General features: G+C 35.8%; 1 protein-coding gene across 2 annotated transcripts in view; it reads left to right on the top strand.

Annotated features, from left to right (window-relative positions):
* LOC135837544 (G protein-coupled receptor kinase 1) overlaps positions 1-21,859 on the top strand; it is a 196,423-nt gene that overhangs the window by 35,702 nt on the left and 138,862 nt on the right. For both annotated transcript variants that reach the window (XR_010557212.1, XM_065352854.1), the window contains exon 3: positions 20,057-20,130. Coding sequence is in view for 1 of the 2 variants with exons in the window: in XM_065352854.1 (XP_065208926.1) it covers positions 20,057-20,130 (74 nt within the window). In the remaining variant the exon portion in view is untranslated. The remainder of the gene's footprint in view (positions 1-20,056; positions 20,131-21,859) is intronic.

Consider the following 21,859-nt stretch of genomic DNA (forward strand, 5'->3'; position numbering starts at 1 on the left):
AGGGTCAATTTTTAAAAATTGAAAGTTCAACTGTCAACTTTTGAACACTTTAATGAACGTTTCTGAATCCAATTTAGATGTCCTTTTAAACTGTGAAATCATTTTTGAGCCAAGTTTTGTAGCAGCGAAATTATAAGCCTCCAAAGTGGAGTGCTCAAGGAAAGTGCAAACATAGAGAACCCCCCTAGCCCACCCTCTAGTGGACTGGGAGCAAATTAATGGTATTTTCCTGAGTTGTTGGGTGGGTAGATTATGTGGAAAGATCTAAAATTGCATTTTTTTTTGTTGGTCAAATTGACAAAGGACACATACCCTACGTTTTTATGGTACAAATTTTTCAAATTTCATTTGTGAGCTTTTGGAGACACCCTATAAAGTTGTGATTTTTTTATGCCCTCCTGTGAAAAGAATTTCATCACAGTTTGATCATGTGAACATTATGTTAGAAATGTGAACTACATATAAGCAGGTGTGAAGGAGCCAACTCCTTTTTTTTTTTTTTTTTTTTCGTATGTTTATTTGAGGAACTGAACATAATTCATTAACCTAAATTTATCACATTAGAACACTTTACAAATTTTACAATAAAATTGATATCAGGATAGTAACTAGTGCATTTAGAGACTCAGGAGATCCATTGTATGGAGTCTCTTTTCAGTCTCCTCCTGTCGTCACTTTGATAGGAGCCAACTCCTGCATAAAATTATGTGCAACTCTGCAACCCAGCAAAATATCAATACTTATACTACTCGTATTATATTTGCGTATATTCCTTGTGAATTTTGTAATTTTATTACCAATCAATTAATGAATGAATCGTTTTCTTTTTGTTTCAGGTGAGTAATGAATTTTAAACAAGATAAATATGTACATTATAAAGGATGAGAAAAACTAAAAAAGTATGTATACCTTTCATGTGTTTAATATTCGTGAAAATGAAACTATACCCAGCTCATTCCTTACTCCTTGAAAATTTCTCTTCCGTTTTTTTTTTTTTTTTGCTCTCAGTATCCAAAGTTGCTAGTTTTTGTTTTAAAAAAACCTGGATATTTCAGCTCTACTTGAAATAAGGGGAAAATTCTTACAGATTTCAATTTGAAAAAAAAAATACTTTAATCCATTTTTGGAGTTTAATTATATTTTTTTGTCATCATCATCATTGAACTTTGACACGGTGAGCTGTTTAGCCCATCTGGGAAACTGTAGAAGAATTGCTTGCCCATGTATCATCAAGTTTCTTCTTCGGTCTTCCTCTGCTCCTCCTGCCAGTTGGAGTGTATTCTTCGACTTTTCGAGGAGACCGTTCATCAGGCATTCTATCAACGTATTTTTGTCATTTCTTTCTGTAATCTTTCACTCATCTAATGATTGACTCTGCTCCTAGCCCCTTCAGGATGTCTTCATTCCTTTTCCTATCTCGTCTTGTATATCCTGCCGTAACTAGCATGAATCTCATTTATGCTGCGGTTACTCTGCTTTTGACTTTTCTTGGAGGAATGGTTCAGTTTATCGCTTCACTTACTCTCAGGAATTTGTTGATCTTGAGTTGAGTGTCGACTTCTCCTTTATATGATAGCTCACATCCGAGATATTTAAAGCTTTTAACTTGTTCCACTGGCAGTCCATTTACAAAAATTTTACTGCGTATTGGCTCTTTCCCCTCAAAGGCCATCACTTTTGTTTTTGACGACAAGATTCTCATTCCGTATTTTCTCAGCTACTTTCTGAAGGTTGTGCATCGCTCTCTGCAAGTCATCTTTGTTGTCAGCAAAGACCACCTGATCATCAGCAAATAGCAGGGTATTGACATGGGTGTCATTGATGTCTAGCCCTTTTGGCTTGGTTTTCAGCCATTCTTGGATAATGTTGTCGAAGTAGATGTTGAACAGACTACATGGCATTGGGCATCCCTGTCTTACTCCTCTTCCTATCTTCTTTGCTTTCAACATGGTTCCAATTAAGCGTACTATTTGTTCGTCAACTTTGATTTTCCTCAGGATTTCAAACAACTTCTTCCTTCTTACTCAATCGTACACCTTCTCCAGATCAACAAAGCACATGTGGGTTTCTAGGTTATATTCTCATCTCTTCTCCATCAGCAGCTTTGTTGCGTATACCTCATCTATGCATGATCTTCCCTTTCAAAATCCATTTTGGCATTCCAATATTATTAGCTCCGCATGGCTCTGGATTCTTCTCGCTAGCATCTTTGTAAGATGTACTCGTATTTTGTAAGCAGCATTTAGTAGGCTAATTCCACGGTAGTTTCCTGGATCATTTCAGTCACATTTTTTGAAAATGGGTATTACAATTGCAGTATGGAAGTCTTTGGGTATGGCAGCAGCTGATAGTATTTTATTGTAGAAAGCTAGCGGTCTCTTCTTAACAGTTATTGTGGCGTTCTTGAATAAAGTCTGTTGGTAACTTATTGCTGCCTGGAGCTTTTCCATTTCTGGAGCTTTTCAAGGCTCCATCTAGCTCTTCCCAAGAGAATGGCTCATACTTGTTCTCCTCATGGTTTGTCGCTTCAACTTCATTGTCTGGATCACTCCATAGTCCATAGGTTCGTATCTTGAAACGTCCAAAGATATTGAAAAAATGGAACATTACTGCAAAATGTTGACCTACCCCCCTCCCTCCTCACCCCGCCATCCCAAAAAAAACGTCGTGAAGTGTTTGAAAAAAGTTCTTTTGAAGTCCAATTTTTTGCCCAACGCTTTCAATAGATCGTCTGACTTCTTTTTTTTTGGTTCACACGAATAGCTCAAAAGGTTACCAAAGTGTTCCTTTCCTTGTTTCATAATTTCAATTTGTTTGATGCGATTGGAATAAATTTCGAATTTTTCTTTATAAAAATAATTGTTTGTGACTTTGAAATTGTCTGTCGTCATATGGTAGCAAATTTTCAAATTTTTCAATTTTTTTTTGCTCGCCATTTTGCAAATACAGGGTGAATCGGATACGACTTGAAATATCAAAACCACGTGTTCTACTCATCAATTTGAGCAGAAAATTGTATACACGATGGTAATGCTTTTATTACCGACTTGGGCGCCATTTGAAACGGGCTCAATTTTTATAAAAAATTGAATGTTTGGGCACGTAAAATGAAAACTGACACATCGCCTCATACCTGTCCACAATAGCTTCACTTCCCCAGCAGAAGAAAATCTTTCCAAAAACGAAAAGCACCCGCATAAATTCGAGAGAAAAAAATATATTAAAACAGATAATACATCGCTGTTTAAAACTCGAACGTGCACATTTTGCTGGGAAAAGCTCGCTCGTGGACATATCGCCCTTACTCTGCAAACACTGCCGCGAGATATTAATAAATCAGCGAAAGGCTTGCTTGGCAGCCAGGCTGCGTTGTCGTCGACTATAGCAAAACTCGGGCGCAGAAACTTTACCCCGAAAAATTTCACTTTAGCCAACTTATCTACCTCACGAGCTACAACTCTACTCCTCGTTTACCCTCTACTCGACGTACATTGAATATACGCGAGGAATACAGGTTGTATATTATAATGGACAAAATATGAGCTATCGGTTTTTTCCCGCTCACCAAAACCATTTGTCAACGAAATTAGATCCTTTATAGAACGACCAACCACGACGACGAAGGCGAGTTTTCGCGATAATTATATCACGAGAACGATATATTGCAGCGAAAAACGAACACAGCCTACATGGCACGTCTGCCCAAAGTACATACAGGGTGTCCCTTCGAACATCGATAAATTAACGCTAATATTTATCGGTATATAGCTACAATGTAGGTACGAGTAGGTATAGGTGAGATGGTGTGGCTGTATAACTTTGAAGTGGAAATAGAAAGGGTTATACACGATGCGATGGCTACGTTAAACACCGCGATTATTAACGCAAAGCTTAATGAAAGGACGCTAAAATGCGGTAAAGGAGCCGCCGCCGTACGTCGTGTTCAAGATGCGATGACAGATTGTTATACGAGAGCGTTTGTTCGGCGGTGGCGGCGGCGGCGTTGGTGGTTCAAGTAATAAGAAGGATGATGATGATGAGCTGAAGACTGAAGAGGCTCTCGGAGGACGGCACAGAGAAACCGTGTAACGATTATTTTACCTGATAAGTGGACTATTCGGCTTAGCTGGTGGTGCTACGTAAATGAGACCGAGGCGGTGGTTAAATGAAAAAAGGGATAGATTTACCTCCGTCGTTATAAGCTTCATTTCGCACCTTATGAAATTCTAGACTATATATTTCGTCCTATATTTATTACGAGTAGTGTAGCGACGTGGGTCTGGGATACCTACGTTTTCGGCTAACAAACGGAAACTGCGTGGACCCAAGAGGAAAATTCATATTGAAATCACGAGCGAGCCAACCAATTTGAGTGGGAATTTTGAAAGGAGGAAAGTAATGACGAATTTAACAGTTCTGTGTTGTACTCATAAGTGGCAGTAAAGAATAAAGATTGTACAGTAATTATAAAAAAGAAAAGGGGGTAGAAATTACAAAATTGAAATCGGAAATTTTTCTAAATTCTATCAAGGGAGCAGAAAATTTCAACAACTTATTTTTCAATTAAACATTTTAAGAAATATTTCTGTAAATTTTGATCTCAAAATGAACTTATGATCTGAAGAACTAAAAATGAAAATGAACGCATTTGAAATTGTGCAAATTAATGGCTCATTCGACGATAGTTTCAATTCAGTTCCAATACTATTGTAAGAAGGATAAATTCCACGAATTCACTATTAGAGTTGCAAAAAATACACATACTCGTATACTGACGTCTTTGTACGACGATAATGAGCCCCAATCCTATTCATTTTCATGAAAATGTACCTGATAATAACTCATGCGATGCGTCATTATACTTTTGGAACTGCAAAATAAGATAATTTAGGGAGATACGAGTGTATACGATACGAATCATTACGTATTTGTGAGCAATCTACGTATGCAATGTCAAAATTAAGATCGATTTAATTCTGCCAATTTTTTTAAAGCACATTCGTCGATATTCCGGATGAACAAGGTTAAATATTTACAAAAAAATTCAAATTTTCGAATTGGAAAAAATCTGTGTTTTGAATCTTTACAAAAAAAAAAAAAAAACTTTATTAGAAAATAGTTTACGTATTCGGGATTTTTTTGTTTTCTCGTTTTTTTTCTCAAAACTTCGACAGAATTCACTACCTTACTTTTTTATTGTTTTTACCACACATCCACTTTCACCACTTTTCAAGTTGAGTTAATACGTACCCTGAAATTTCAAAGTTGGCTTGAATTTGGCAAAGCTGAATAGAAAGAGCATACAAAAATACATCACTTCACCCAAAATTTTAGGTGCTGAAGTGCATTTTTCGAATTTTGGCGAATTATTGAAAATCTAATGGCCAAAAATAGGAAAAATCAGAATTTTAATAAATTAACCCAAAATGCTCAAATTTGGTTATCTACACTATTTTTGACCTGTCAAATCGATTGAAAATTGTTTCAAATCATTTTAAGCAGTTCTGAGACTTTTGAAAGTTGGAATTTCCACAAAATTTTATTCAATGAAGTGAGAAATCTTGAATTCACTTTTCAATGTGCTGGGTCAATTAGAGGTGGGTGCAAGCTGTTCTGTAGCTTCCAGCTAAAATTTTCAAATTTTCCATCATGAAATCCTTGGAGAAATATTCAGTTCCGAACTGGCAGAAAATCATTTTGGAATAATTCAAAACTCGTTTTTTTACTTTCTAAAATTAATTTGGATCGTTGTTATGGCTTTTTATGATTTTTGTAATTTTCAAAATAATATATAGCTGGAGTCTCCAGAACGCTTTGAAAATACTTCCAATCGACCTAGCACGTTGGAATTAGCGTACAGTATTGTAAATTTTATCTTTCAACCAATTGGTAAAGTTTTGTAGAAATTTCAGTTTTCAAAAACCTGGGGAGGGAGGGGGGAGCTTTCAAAACTGCTCAAAATATGTACTTAGTTCGAAACCGTTCTCAATTAATTTGAGAGGTCGAAAATAAGTTAGGTACGTATAGGTACCAAATTTAAGCTTCCTGGGTTAATTCTGCGAAATTTTTATTTTGTCATATTTGTGGCCCAAATTTGAATGATTTTTCCTAAATTCGCTAAAAATCGCGAAAATGGGTTTTGGATCCGAAATTGTGGGTGGTGATGTATTTTTGTATGGTTTTTCGATTCAGCTTCGTAAGGTTCAAAAAAAATCTCTGTCGATTGGGATACCTACTTTGTTGGGTAAAATAGATTCGAAACTTTTTTGAAAAATTCCCAAAAATTGAAAAGTTGGATTTTTTTGCTAAAAGTTGAATTTTCAAATATACAAAAAGCTTTTTAGACTCATTTAAAAATCTGAAAAACCAAGTAAGTACATCTTTTTATCGGTAGGTAACCATTGAGTATAGCTTGGGGGGCGGATTCAGGAAACACGGAGGTTGACGTCCGGCCCTCGCCCCCCCCCCAGTTTTGGGCAAAATTGATAGAAAATAAGTGGGTATTGCAATATATCGTTTGTTAAGTTTTCATTGATGGCAATTTCGAATATCAACTTATTTTTGGGATACAACCTCTCCAATTCCCCATTTAACTGGTTAAATTAGCATGAAAATCCAAGAAATTTAAAAAATCGAGTGACGTTTCGTTCATGTTTTTGATAGTGCAAATATCGAAAATCAATTTATTTTTGAGATAAAAATACTTCTGAAGCCCGTCAAAACCAATTTCCAAAATTTTTACCCCCCCCCCCAACAAAAAAATAAACAAAAACTGTGGGATTGTGTATTCATTGGATATGTTTTTTATGACGCTGATTTCAAATTTACTCAAAATTCTGGGGTAAGACGTTCCTTCCCCCTCCCTCTTCCCTCTTCCCTCCCACAACCCTTGCGATTTGATGGAATTATAAAACTGAATTTTTAGAAGAAAAATTTGAAAAATTCTGAACTTTTACTTTATACGTATTTCAGTTCACTATTCAGTTAACCAGAAATAGTTTTCAGTTTTCCAAAAGTCTCTTTGTTGAGTGTCGAAATCTAAAAATGAATGAATGAATGAAAATATTAGGTGCTGTTGGATTTTTAAATTTCACTTTGTAAATCTACATGATTGGTTTCGAGGAAATCCTCAATTTTCAAAAAGAATGACGACTGTTCCCCCATGAATTCAGTTGTGCTTGAGAAATTCGACCAAAGAAGCATCGCAGCTGGTGCTAAACCCTTTCTTATCTCGCTTTTACTCGTTATTTATTGGCCATCGAGTAAGGGTCCATCTTTCTTATCAATGCAACACAAATCTTCTACTTTCTTCCTTTTTTTCGGTTGGCCTTCCCCAGGTTTTTCGTCTCTTTTAAGGAAGAAATATAACTCATGTATCTACAATACCTACCTACGTCAACATAACACGCGTGTATACGATTAAATATTTTTAAATGTGTAAATCTCTCGTAATGTTGTTAATTTTTCACGCTAATTAGCTACTAAGGTGATTGTGCTGATAGCACGAGCGAAATTTATTGATATCTAGTATTGAATTCGTCCAATGCTGGTGAAATTGGTACTTGAGAGTCTCCATTGCAGTCATGGTACGTCTCGTCTGTATTAGATTTTCGAATAATGCGGTAAAGAGTTTTTTCTCTCATTTTCACGTCATCGTATGTATAAATCGTTCGCGCTCTATCGCGTTTATACGAAATGTGTGAGATGAAAGATGCTTTTCTAACCGCTTAATTTACGTAGGGTATTGAAGATTAACCGATTACTGGTAATGACGTTAGTCGAGTCGCGATAAAGTTCCTCTGCCTCTTCATCATATGACCTGGTGTTGTGGTATTAGATAGATATACGTAAACGTATAGTGGGTTACTGTATTAGTGTAGGTATTGTATACCTATTACCTACCTTAACCCATACTCGTATGTAGTTTCTCTGACATGACGATGAGTATTATGCAGTGTAAACTCGTAATGTGTATAGTATACCAGGATTGATAAGAAAAATTTATCGACCGGTTTGTCTACTATTTCTATTTTTAAAAATGTCTGAAATGAACGATATATGATAAGACGTGTAAGATATGACGTCGAGCTATACATAAATGGTCGTTTACTTATCGATTTGTAAAATTCATGTGTTGATTTTATGTTTGGTTAAGTGAACTGATGCGTATTGAAGTATCTTTCGATGTTTTTTAAAAATAATATTAGACTCGAATGAAATTGAAAATGTATTGCGTGGTGTATGATGTCAATTAGAGCCATTTGCGATAATGTGTGAATTGAAATGACGAAAAAGGCGTGCTTACGTAAAACCTTACTGCCTAAAAAATGAACAATATTATGGTTTTTGGTCAATAATAAAGTAGGGCGTGTGAATTCGTATTGGATTGATTTTCGATCGATAGAATGTTGCATTTTGAATATTCAATTCGAACTGCTGGGCGTCATTTGATTGAGAAACTAAAGGCTCATTTATAATGGTAATAGAAATTCACAAAAAAAATAAATGAAAAACTTGAATCTATGGTTTGTAATAGGAGAATTTCAATTACCAGTATAAATGGTACTTTTGAAAACCACAGATTCAACTTTTTCATTTATTTTTTCTATTACTATTATAAATGAGCCTTAAGTCACTTTTTGTGAATCAGAGCTCCAAGATCAAAATGAAATTTAAAACTATAACCCATCAAGTTTCATAATTTTAAGAAGTTGGTGATTTTTTGTGTTATTTTATTTTATTATTTTTTTAAATTCAATTATATCTATTTGAGATTATGTTCACATTAGTCAAACTGAAATTGTTGAAAAGCACTTGTTTTAAGGGATTGAAGGCTATAAAGAGAGAGTAATCTACTTTGGCAAAAATTATTCATTCATGCAAAGTTTCAATCTGATTGAATTACATCGTATAAAAAGACTGTTTTCAAAATAGTGCCAGATGGCCCTCTGTTTGCCAACTCTGAAAATTTTATGATTCAGCTTTTTTTCTCGAATGAAATTTTCGAGAATTAGTCGAACTGCGGAAAAGAAGATTAGGGGGTCTTTAAAAAATACAAAAATTCGTTTTTTCGGAATCAAAGAGTTTTAGAAAGTAGGTATTGTTAAAATTTTTGAAGATTTCATCTCAAAACTGATGGTTCTTATGTTGGCTCAAATCGAAGAATGAATCGAGATTAGGACTTATCACTTTGAAGAGCATGTCCATAAATACATCACGAGGTACATTTGAATTTAAAAAAAAAAAATTTGCTTCTTCCCATGTATTTTTACATATAAAAAGAGGAAGAAATAGAAGATTGGATTTTTCAGATAGGGATGTTAAGCAGGTACCAATAATGAGGACCCACAAATGCATCATTAGCGCAAATTCATGACCACGCAAGTTGCTGAAATTCATTTCACGGTTTGTGGTGATTTTTTTGAAATGCCAGATTTTTAGCCCATTCCAGATGAAAATGAATGTAAAGTCTCCTCTCCAAGGAAAGTTTTAAATCATGGATATGTTTTTTGCTTAAGTTGACTTGGTGTTTAGAAATTACAAATTTAAAAAAAAAAGTGTGGAAAATATCAGAAAATCAGTTTTAAAAGTTTGATAGGTGTAATTTTGGTAATTCTTTGATTTTATTTTACGATCAAACGTTGCGGTTTCAGAGACTGACTTTTGAAAATGAAACAAAAAAAATGGTCAAATTTCTGTCATTACGTCAGAAAATCAACAAGATTAATTCATCGTTTTTAAAAATCACACATAATGTCAGAAAAATTACTTTTTTTTTCGTTTTCAAAAGTCAACCTCTCGCACCTTCAAAAGTCAGCATCTCTAAAAGTCGATACATTTTTTTTTTTTCAAATTCTTGAAAATCTGACATAACACCAGAAAGTGGAGTGAATTTTTTTCCCAGGTTCTCAAAAGTCAGAGTGGCTGGCGCAAAAAATCAAAATTTGATGAAATTAACAAAAAAGCTGAAATTTGACACTGCTGTATCCTAATTTTCGGGCTCCCGAATCGATTGGTGATTGTTTCGAGTCCTTCTGGAATCCCCAGCAAATTTTTAGGTTCTCTAATTTTCAAAATTGATTCAGATTTATTGTATTTGTGACCCTTTTTAATCGATTTAGACCCATGATATTTTTTCAAAATCCGTTTGTGGCAGTTCAAATCCAAATTTGTTTCCATCTATTAAGTATCCTTTTTACCCTACTTGGTATTTTTTTCGAAAACCGGAGAATCAAAACCATCACCAATGTACTCGGGAGGTCAAAAATAGAGTTTAAACCAATTAAGTCTTAAAGCTGTTCATTTTTGGATTTTTGGCGAATTTTTGAAAATTTAGAAAATTCAAAAAGGCTGTTTTTAGGATTGACCATTTTTAAACTTGCTCATGAAATATAAATTTTTTGAGCAAAGGAAATCACTTTTTATTCATTTATCATGGTTCTTCCTTCTTCATTTCAACTCCCATTCATCCACGATTAGTAGTTTTGGGCTTTTCTGGAATCTTCAGCGATTTTTCAATTTACTGCAGAAATTTCAAATCGCTCTGGACTCTAGAGAGAACAAAAATAAACTTAAGAGCCACGAAATTTGATCGGCTCGATCCGTAAACAATCGCAATTTGAATTTTTTGGTCTCTAGAGGACGATTTTAAATTTCTGGTGAAATTTTGAAACTTGCTGGAGACTCCTAAAGATCACATTTTGATTGTTTTCCAGTCGTTTGGTTATGTAAACACGCCAGAATAAATTTTTACCCGAAAAATAGCTCGTTATGTACCTTTTAAAAAAAATGTTTTGTTCATTTTTTCTGGAATTCGTCTAAAAATTGGCCAAAAATTCACTTTTGATGAGGCATTCTGGGAATTTCGTGATATTTACGTAAAATAGTCGAGAGTATGCTCAATAAACGCCAACCAAAATTATTTGTTTTGAAATTGATTTTTGACTCATCCACAGCAACTCGAAATGTTTGTAGAAATTCGAAAAATCGCCGGAAGCTTCAGAATGGCCCTAAAATACTAGTTGTTGATGTGTGAGTGTTCAATTGATGAAATTATTAAAATTAGTTCACTTTGATCAAAAAAGTTTATACTTAGCTAAAAGTTTGAAAATTACTCAAAAATTGCTCCAAAAATCCAAAAACGAACTTTAGGGCCTGAAATTTTGGCTGTGGGGGTTTTAAAACATGCATTCTCGATCTAACTTGGTTTTGTTCAAATCGGAGAGTGCCAGTTCAAAAGGTTCTCATCCTCTTCCATAAGAAATGAGGCAAGTTTGAAATGTCAAAAATCCGCCAAAACTGAGAAATGAATTCCAGCTCCTATAATTTACGTTGTTGGGTATTTTGGGGTCGTTTTTAAATTTCCCCTTTGCCCACTCAAAAACTATTTCAAGGCTAAAAACCAGATGGCTTCTTCTATTGATACAATAGATTGAGAGGTTCCATGGAAAAGGGGCCTTGGTCAATATTTTTTTTTTGAAATTTTTTTCCATCAGCAAACATTTTCCAATACGTTTTTTTTCATGGAAGAACGCTTCAATATCACTGAGTATGGTGGAATTATTGATAAAAATAATTTTAAATGTATGTATTCAGAATTGTGAAAATCGGAAAACCAAAAAAAATTGACTTAGGCCCTTTTTCCATGGAACCACTTGATTCCAAAACATCTCATTTTGTGAAAAAAAAGTCTGAAATTTGAAATATTTAGCTAGTATAATGTCTTTAGCAGGTAATTGAAGAACGAGGCAGGATTTCTCTTTCACTTTTTCCGTGAATTTTTTCTTGAGTTTCCGTCGTTTTTTCCTAAAATTTTTACCCCTGATTGTGTGATTTTTCAACTACACAGAATTAGATGAATTCAGCGAATTGTTGAAATTGGGTATAGATAACGATTTCGAAGGAAAACCAGTAGGTATCGACGTGGTACCCAAAGGTGTTTTAATGAAAATACCTCAATGGCTAAACGGGGATTTCAATTTTCCCTCGACACTATCGTTCAACTCGCGAAACCAAGCAAACGTAGAGGGACGATCTTGTTGGTATCTTTCGATTCGAGATCCACAGAGAGAAGCGAGAGTGGAGTGTACGTAAAATATTATGGAAAGTCGAAGCTCGTATCGTATAGTAAAATAACGCCTTCATCAATGAGAATAGCCGCGAAATAATGCACATCGGCGCGGTCGCGGCGGAGATGGTGGAGTGCTTTCGCCGTAGTGGAGTTTACGATAAGAGTATTAATTTGTCGGCAGCTCGAGGCGCAGCTTAGGAGGAAGAGTCGACCATAATGGGTTTTTTTAAAAAAGCGAGAGCGGCGAAAGACAGACAAGAGTGGGACAGAGATAAAAGCACTATATCTACTCGTTTAGTACGTAGATCAAGCGGTGCAGGAGGCGTCCACACAGCATCTGGTCATAATGGAGAGAACGCGTACACTACATGCTGGCCGTCGTGGTGTCGATGAGCCGGAGGAAGCCCAGGGGGCTGATGGGAAAGCGACGTCGGGGTAATAATTTCAGGCTGTTATTTATTATTCGCCATTTAGTCGAAATACGCTAACGATCTGCATTGTAATAACTTGTTGAACGAACGTAAATGAAAATTAAATTAATCCGTTTTGCAACGGAACGGAGGAGGCTTTTCCTACTCGACTAAAATTTGACCTAGTTTTAAAAGGCGCAGGCGGCGACGGCGACAGCGACGTGCACGGCGCGTTTATTGTCTTATCTGTGTACATCGCAGTGTGTTATAAGTTGGCGTTTTCACCGTTTTGTACACGATGATGGAAAACTTGCCACGGAGGTGATTTGTCGAGCGTATAGTATTTAGCCCTTTATTTCTCGCCAGGCTGAGTTCGCTTTCCCCGGCGGCTCGGCTGAGTCTCCGGGCCCACCTTCTTCATCGCTCGTCTTATACGCCAGCGAGGTTTTCGAAAATTAAGCCGAATTTCTCCGCTTTTCTAGCTCGTCGCCTGTGTATAGAGAGTATTTAAATTCGTGCGTATGTGTTCGCCTGTTTACAAACGTCCTCGTCGTACGTATATAGCTAAAGGTGCTCTCGTCCCATTTTCCCTTCCGATGCCCTTACTCCACCTCTAAGCAGGCCTTTTGTTCCAGCCAATGCCCGAAATTTACATCTATTAATCTGAAATTCGCGTGTTAACAGCGTATATTTAGCCTATGTGTTGTGGAGCTTTGAAGAAAGGTCTCCACTGTTGTAGGGTGTTTCACAAAGACACCATAGCGTTGTGTACAAATTCACTCAAAACAACAGTTGTTTTCGCCATTTGATTTTTAAAACATCCTGTAATAATTACGTATCTGTGCCCGAAAACCAAGCGTTTCCTTAACGAATTGTTTTACCATGAACGAAGAAAACATCGAAAGAGAAGGCGATTGTGAAAATTTACCATCGTGTTCTCACAGAGTGGGGTATTTTCAACGATGATGTAGGTTTACCAGGTACATTATTCGTGGTTTATCGAATAAACCTCTCGAGATTCCGGCATAGGTATTCGATATGCTGTATAAGCGAAATTAGCTTATATAACCCTTTCGATAACGTTTGATTAGATTTGTACAAAACGTTGCTTGAAAATTTTGCCTATCTGCAATACTGCAGGCGTTGGAATACGTTGCAGATAATTATGCTGACGTCTTCGGAACGGAGCAGAACGCTGAATAGAGAAAATTTGTGTTGATCTATCGTAAACGTTACTTGTGGAAACTTTGCTCAATTGTGATATTAGCTTTGACGTACTAAATTGATTAGAAGCTGGCTTGAGCAATTTTGGAAAGTAGGTATCGAAGCCTTCGACAAATTTTTCAAAATTGAAAATTTTCCCAAAATTATTTCGAATCAAGTTGGGGAGCTAGAATTTGATATAAATATCACATTTTCAGCCTCACAGATCGACTAAGATGATTCCGAGTCGTCTTTGAGCTTTCAGGGAAACTTTGAAAATATCAGTTTTCCAACAAAATTTAGCCAAATGAACCTTTGCTTGGGGGGGGGGGATTCAGAATTCGAAAAATGTTGCTGGTGGCTCCAAGGTGACTCGAAACTGTCTCCAGCTGATCTGCAAGCTTGAAACTTTAATGTATTGGTGTACTCATCATATTTTCATATTCTAACCTGATTAGGTGTAATTTTGTGGAAATTGTTTTTCTATTAGTTATTTACAAAAATTATTGCTGCAGGATTTTGAACTGTTCAAAAAAAAGCTGGAAATCGTTTTCAATCAATTTTTGTGTTCAAAAATAAGCTATATGCCAAATTTAAACTTTCTAGCTCAATTCGTTGAATTTTATTTTTTTTTACCCAAAGTTGATTTTTAAAAATTTACCAGAAATGCTTTTTTGACTTACAAGGGAATCCCCCGAAAGTCCTCATCTGATTGAAACGGGACCACGATTTTTGAAAATAGCGTGGTGTGTAAAGCTTCCATAACCAAAATTTTTGGAATTTCAAAAATTGGTCATTTTAGTGATTTGTTTTTGTTTATTTCCAAGTGCGTACTTGATCAGTAAAAATGATCAAAATAAGTCCTGAAACTAAGATTCCCCCCCCCCTCATCTAAATTTCACTGCTTCTGACCAGTCTGGAGTCTCCAGCGCGATTTTCAATTTCTCCAGAATTTTTAAAATGGTTCTATATAGGCTCCAAAATGACCGGAAACGGGGAAATTTAGACTCAGGTGGGGAGGGGGGTAATTCTGGACAAGACAGCGATTTTTTGCAAATTTTGAAAATTTTCTCGCGAAAGAGACGCTTGATTTTTTGACTACTTCCCGTCTGAAGAGAAAATTACTCCTAAAACAAATATCAACTCTACTGAATCAAAATTTCACCATTTCCAGTCATTCTGGGACCTCCAGCGCGATTTTCGATTGCTCCAGAATTTTAAAATTTCTCCAGGAAGCGTGAGAATGAATTTGGGCAGCTATAGAAATCGAGTTATGGCTCATTTTTTAATGTTTTAAAACGATCCATCCTCATTTGAGTCGATTTCCAACTCCAGGAATCCAAATTTTTACCACTTCGCGACATTCTGGAGCCTCCAGTACGATTTTCAATTTCTCCAGAAGGCGCGAAAATTAATTTCGGCAGCTAAAAATCGGGCTGTAGCTTTCTTAACCTATAGCTATTCAATTTACATGCATTCTGGAGAAATCTAAAATGGCACTGGAGGTTTCAGAATGACCGATGATGTTGTAAATCGGTTGGGGGGAGTCGGTGTTAGTTTCTGGACAGATTTCCATTATTTTTTTGAATGGTTATTTTAATAAAAAGTTGATCAACAAAATTGTCAATTTTTAAAATTTTTAAAATTTCCCAAAAATTGAAAAAATTAACTTGGGCGTTTTTTCAGACCATGTTCTTTCCAAAAATCGCAAACTCGTTCAAATCAGCGGCGTAAATACGAGGGGGGGGTGAAACCCCGAAAAAATGAATTTTTTGCTCAATGTGATATCTTAACCCCCCCCCCCTCCCGAAGGGGTGTCAAGTTACGCTACTGGTTCAAATCGAAGGCGGACGCTTAGGAAAATTTCCTTGCTAGATTTTTTGGAACTTGTAATTTTTCTGCACTTTTAGATAACTTATTCAAGTGGTAAAATGCCATAAACTACACATAAGTTCGAACTTAGGAACCTCGAATTAGTAAAAATCAACTTGTTAAATACTCCAAATTTTCATATTTTTTCAATTGAAAAAAAAAATGAAGGAAAGGTTACAGAATGAAGAAGTATTCTAAAACTGAAAGTTTTTCAAAAAATTGCCAAGTTTGTAAAAATTGTATTCCTCCGCCTCCCCCCCCCCCCCATTATTTTCTAGAACCTTCATAGGACGATAAATCATATGATTTTTTACTAGACCTCTGAACTTCATTTGACCTCTGATTTACGTTGATAATTTTCCCAAAATTAAAAATAATATTGAAAAAAATATATATATAGGTATTTTTTTAATGACAATAATATTTGTTATCAATGTTATCATTTTGAAATAATGTTTTTTTTAGTCGGAAATACAATCATGAAGAAAAAAACCAAAAACAGTCTGAAAAAAAATTCAAGAAAAATTATTGAAATTTGAGCTTTTTTGATACTCAGAAACCCTGAAAAATGAAAAAAAATGCAAAAAGCTTGAAGGATTTGTTGGGTAAACTAGTCTTTATGATAGTACTTGCTGTAGTTGAAGACAATTTCAGCAAATAAAAGATGATTCAAAAATTCTGGAAGATGAGCTTATAAAGCAAGCGTATCTATGTACGATTTGAATATTTTTCATTCATTGTTTTTTATACTTTTTTATAGTACCTACTTCACGTATTTTTGACCTTGTCTGGAATCTCTATCGTTCACAACTGTCCACCCATCGTCTCTCCTGTTAAAATGGGAAATTTTCATGAAAGCTTAAAAATTCCAAGTTTTATTGGTTTTTGCGAGACTAAAATCCTGGCGATTGACGCCGAACCAAGTCGAATTTAAGTAAAATCGGTGAAAAACTTTTTTGCAGCGATAAAAATAAGGCTATAAAATATGTTGGATAAGTTTTTTCCACTTTTCCATTATCAAGAAGTTGACCATCCGCATCCGCGATACGAGAATAAAAATCAATTAAAACTGGAAATTTCAAAATGAAAACCACAACCCGAGTAAGAATCATTTTTGTGTGGCGATAATATTAATAAAGGATTTGTTTTCTCGTTATAGCTGAGATCAACTGGAACAGAATTATACCTCTAATTCGGTCATTTCGCATTCTCACGTACCGTCCTCCGTATCCGAAATTCTCACAAAAGCGCGGAAATAAGGACGATTAAAACGGAGATATAAAAAGACCCGAGCAACCTTCTGCGCGAGAATATTTTTTGTCTGCTTTTTTTTTCCTGAATTTATTTTGGTCAATGTTGCTAAACATTAAAGGAGAACGATTGGTACCCGAGATAAAGGAAACTACGATGTTGAATTATTTGAAAAGTTATACAATCCGCGTAGATGTAGTCTATAGATATACGTTGTTGTTTCGACTAACTTCTCATCGTCGTTGTAAGCTCGGCTAAAGGGGCAGGAGGGGGCACGAGGATGGTTTTAATTGATGTAAAAAAGTATCATCGCTTCGGAGCCCGGGCCCTGAAGCGCGTCACGGCTCCAGAAATTAACGTCGTCTGCGAACAGAATGAGATGAGATAACTCGATAACGAAATTAACGGTATTTTTTACCCTTATCATCGCGCCACCTCCGGGGAATTGATATTAGCAGAGCTCCGGTCCCCCGAATCATGCGACCGTCTCTGCTCTCTGTCTCTTCCTTTTACTCGGTACCGATATCGCCATCCGGCTGATGGAATGAGAGAGACTTTTAATTTTTTTTTCTTTACGCGATATGTGACCCAATTTCTGACTTTCTCAGATAGTCTCAGCGGTGCTAGATGCAGCCGAGAACGTATGGTCTGTGTGCTATAAGTATGTGCAATCCGAGTTCTTATTTGTTTTAGAAGTAGGGGGAGAAGGGCGCCAAATGTGGTATAAGTTTTTATACGGAAAGAGACAAAGATGGAACAAATGTTGTAGAGTTATGTGAGAAGTTTTTAGCCTGATTTTTTATGTATTAAAAAAAAAAGGAGCAGAATATCATACATCTAACTTTAGATGAACAAATAAGAGGATTGAGAGGAGTGAAAATGGTGGGAAAAGATCGGAACAGGCATGAAAGCTGATAGTCCGGCATATGACAATAGGAGTAATTGCCCCCCCCCGCCGATCCTCCGGGACAATTTTTTTCTCAAAGGGGACATCCTAAGGAACATTTTAAAGCAAACTTGCCAAAAAAAAAGTTGGCCTTACTTACAAAATGGCTGCCATTTTGATTGACAGGTCAGCCGAAATCGCAGATTTTGCGTTTTAACATAGGACTTGCACGAACTTTTTCAAACTTTACAAAGGTAGATCGAAAGATCATGCAAAAATGTATCACATGTCAAAATTTCAAGTGCTAAAGTGCGTTTTTCGATTTTTGGTGAATTTTTGAAAATCGAATTTAGGCCAAAAATGAGGGAAAAAATCAAAATTTTACCAAATTGACCAAGAAAGCTGAAATTTGGGATGTACCCTATTTTCGACATGCCAAATCGATTGAAAACGGTTTCAACCCGTTTTGAGCAGTTCTGGAGCCTCCAGCAGATTTTTGAAACTTTAAATTTTCACAAAATTCTATCAAATTGGAGTTGTTAAGCTAAAATTTATTCTAAAAACTAATTTCAATATGCTACGAAGTACTGCAGGTAAATTTCAAGTCGTTTTGGATCCTCCAGCGACTTTTTGAAAATTCCTAAAGCCTCCAGCAGATTTTTGAAACTTTAAATTTTCACAAAATTTCATCAAATGGAGACGGAAATCTGAAATTTACTCTACACTCCAATTTTAACACCCTCTGAAGACGACTTCAGGTGGGTTCATCATTTTAGGGCCTCCAGCGACTTTTTTGAAAATTACTGGAGCCTCCAGTAGATTTTTGAAACTTGAAATTCCCTCAAAATATCATCAAACTAAGATGGAGAGTCGAAATTCATTCTGCAAACTAATTTCAATACGCTACGAAGTTGACTGCTGGTGAATTTCAAGTCGTTTTGGAGCCTCCAGCAACTTTTTGAAAGGTTGTATGACGTTTTTTTGGAAAATTGAAATTTCCTAAAAGTGGCTGGAAGCTTCAAAACCATTTGAAACCACCATGTAGTCTGCGAAGTAAATTTCAGCTTGCCAACTCCATTTGATAAATTAATGTTAGGGAAATTTCAAGTTCCACAAATCTACTGGAGGCTCCAGTAATTTTCAAAAAAGTCGCTGGAGACCCTAAAATGACTTGAACCCACCTGAAGTCGTCTTCAGAGGGTGTTAAAATTGAAGTGTAGAGTAAATTTCAGCTTTCCATCTCCATTTGATAGAATTTTGTGAAAATTTAAAGTTTCAAAAATCTGCTGGAGGCTCCAGAACTGCTCAAAACGGGTTGAAACCGTTTTCAATCGATTTGGCATGTCGAAAATAGGGTACATCCCAAATTTCAGCTTTCTTGGTCAATTTGGTAAAATTTTGATTTTTTCCCTCATTTTTGGCCTAAATTCGATTTTCAAAAATTCACCAAAAATCGAAAAACGCACTTTAGCACTTGAAATTTTGACATGTGATACATTTTTGCATGATCTTTCGATCTACCTTTGTAAAGTTTGAAAAAGTTCGTGCAAGTCCTATGTTAAAACGCAAAATCTGCGATTTCGGCTGACCTGTCAATCAAAATGGCAGCCATTTTGTAAGTAAGGCCAACTTTTTTTTTGGCAAGTTTGCTTTAAAATGTTCCTTAGGATGTCCCCTTTGAGAAAAAAATTGTCCCGGAGGATCGGCGGGGGGGGGGTGCAATTACTCCTTGTCATATGCCGGACTATGCCATCGGATCTCAGACCCTTCAAGATCCACAGAGAGCTGAAATTCATTTTGTAAATTTGTTGAGCAGTCTGGATCTTCCTTTTTGGAGTTTCGACTCGGAGTGCTCTCTAGATGGAGTTTTCGGGCAGTTTGACGTCTTTTGAACTCCTCTCGACTTTTTCGTAGCTTTAAAATTAAATGATTTTCACGACATTCTTCGCTAAAACTAATTTATTTCGAACTGCTCGAGACACTTGGACGAACAGTACATAAGAGAGAATCTTCCTGTGTATGCTTTTTAAAAATAATACATACGAGTTGGATACAGAGAAATGAATACTCGAGTCTCTTTTGAAAAGTTTTAGTATCGAAGTTGAACGAATGAGGGTTTCCTCTGCCATGCCACTATACTTTCGACGAAAAAGAGCGCTTTTTAAAGTACCTTTTGTGCCAGTTGTTGACCTAATTTATCGTAATTACGCTAACTAGCTGATTCGTATACACGTTTTATGTGTCTGGGTTTCAGCCTTTTTTCCCACATACACGTACTCGAGGATATTTTTTTATTCTCATTTTCGTTATCACAGCGTTAAAGTTTTAATAACGATGTTGTATTTTTTTGTCGTATGTTCACAGGATACCTGTTGTTTAAAGATTTTTGCAAAACGTTACCAGAAGGAAAGCTACCAGAATTGGAATTTTACGATGAGGTAAGAGAAAATTTCACTTGTGTTTTTATCTGATCTGCGGCTTGCGGCGGTCTATTCTAGATGAAATTTCATCGCTCGAGATAAGTCGCCTCTCGCCAAGAAAACTGTAGATTTTTCGCGCCGATTGTTACGTACTACCGTAATGAAGTTGTTACGTGGGTTTTTCGAGGGATTTGTCGCGGTTACCGATCCTTTTTGTCTGCAGTGTTTTTGCGTAAAATTGTCTCAGCGGTACGATTTCAAGAATGTTATCGGCAGCGGTGGAGTTTTTCGAGGGTTTTCACAACAACGAGTGGATGCGGTACTGGATGTTATGACCTTGTTTGAGTCGAGTTTTGGTGGGAAAATTCGAATTAAAGGGAAAGATGAAAGAGAAGAGATAATAGTTGTGTTTTTTTTTTCATCGCGATGTTTAGTAAGGAAAATTTTGTGATTTTATTTTTTTTCGCACGCCCATTTATTGATTAGTGTACTTTCTCGAAATACCGAAAGTCTTGAAAATTTTATAACCCGGACTTTTTAATATCAAAGTTTAGGGTAAATAAGTGATAAATTTTTCAATAGCTATTAACGTAGACTATTAACTGTACCAATTTGATCGTATAAATTAGGTTGTAGTTGTTATTCGAATTGATTGAAGGGTAATTTTTTTTGTTTTGGATGGCTGATTGAGTAAAATTGAAGTCGTGAGTGTTCGTAAGATTTGAAAAATGCTCGGGGTTTTACCTCAATAAAAGAGGACTTGAGGGTGTGGAAAGGTCGGGATTGAAAAAATAAGTTCATATTCGTGTCTGGCATCTTCTAAAGCATAGTACTCGATATACCACACGAGTTTTACATTTTTTTAAAAACTTGCCCTCAATGGTGGGGGGTGGATCTCCCCTTCCATCGAAAGTTTCTATTTTGAAAATTCAATATTTCAAATCAACGCCTAATATTACCTACATCAATGCTGATTTTTCAAAAAAATTTTAGATTGTAGATTGCTCGATTTTGAAATGCGAGCTTTCAATTGAAAACCTTAACTTTAAATTTTTAAAATATTTTATCAATGTTTTTCAATCAAATTTTAACTTACTTTCGATTGCTGGAATCAGTTCTGAAAGTGAGCTGAATACGGCGGAGTTGAACCGACAGGAATTGAGTATTGAGGGGTCGGATATTGCAAGAATTAACGACCCTCTCCCACTCACCCTCCGAAAGGTCTGGAAAAAACTGTATAAAGTCAGTTTTATTTGTTACGGGTGAGTAGACGTTTGAGGGTATCTAACAGTCCTGCTAATCCTTCAAGTTCTGCTTTTGATCAATGAGTAGGCACTGTTTTTTTTTGTTTTTGTTTTTAATGAAGCTTTGAATGGTTTATTTCGTATCCTACCATTTTTCAAAGCGTTTGCTTTCTCTTCGCTCGGGCTGGTATTAATTTTTTAATGAAAAATTAACTATAAGAAATTCTAGAAACGTGACCAAATCAATAGAAAAAAAACTTTTGGAATGAAACCATCGCTTTTGAAAATTGAAAATTGAAAACTATTCGGCAGTTTTATTTTCAACCTCCTCCACAAAAAAGAAATCGTTTGAACTGCCTTAACTAATTGGTTGAGAAAATATGGTGCAAAAAGTTGAAAAAAATGTATGTCACACCCCCTCCCACTGTTAAAGCTTTGTCACCCCTAGAGATTTAGTCATCTTATGAAATTTTTTTTTAAAAATTATTTTGTTTACTTATATG

Source organism: Planococcus citri, chromosome 2 (assembly GCF_950023065.1).
Source record: "Planococcus citri chromosome 2, ihPlaCitr1.1, whole genome shotgun sequence".
NCBI lineage: Eukaryota > Metazoa > Arthropoda > Insecta > Hemiptera > Pseudococcidae > Planococcus > Planococcus citri.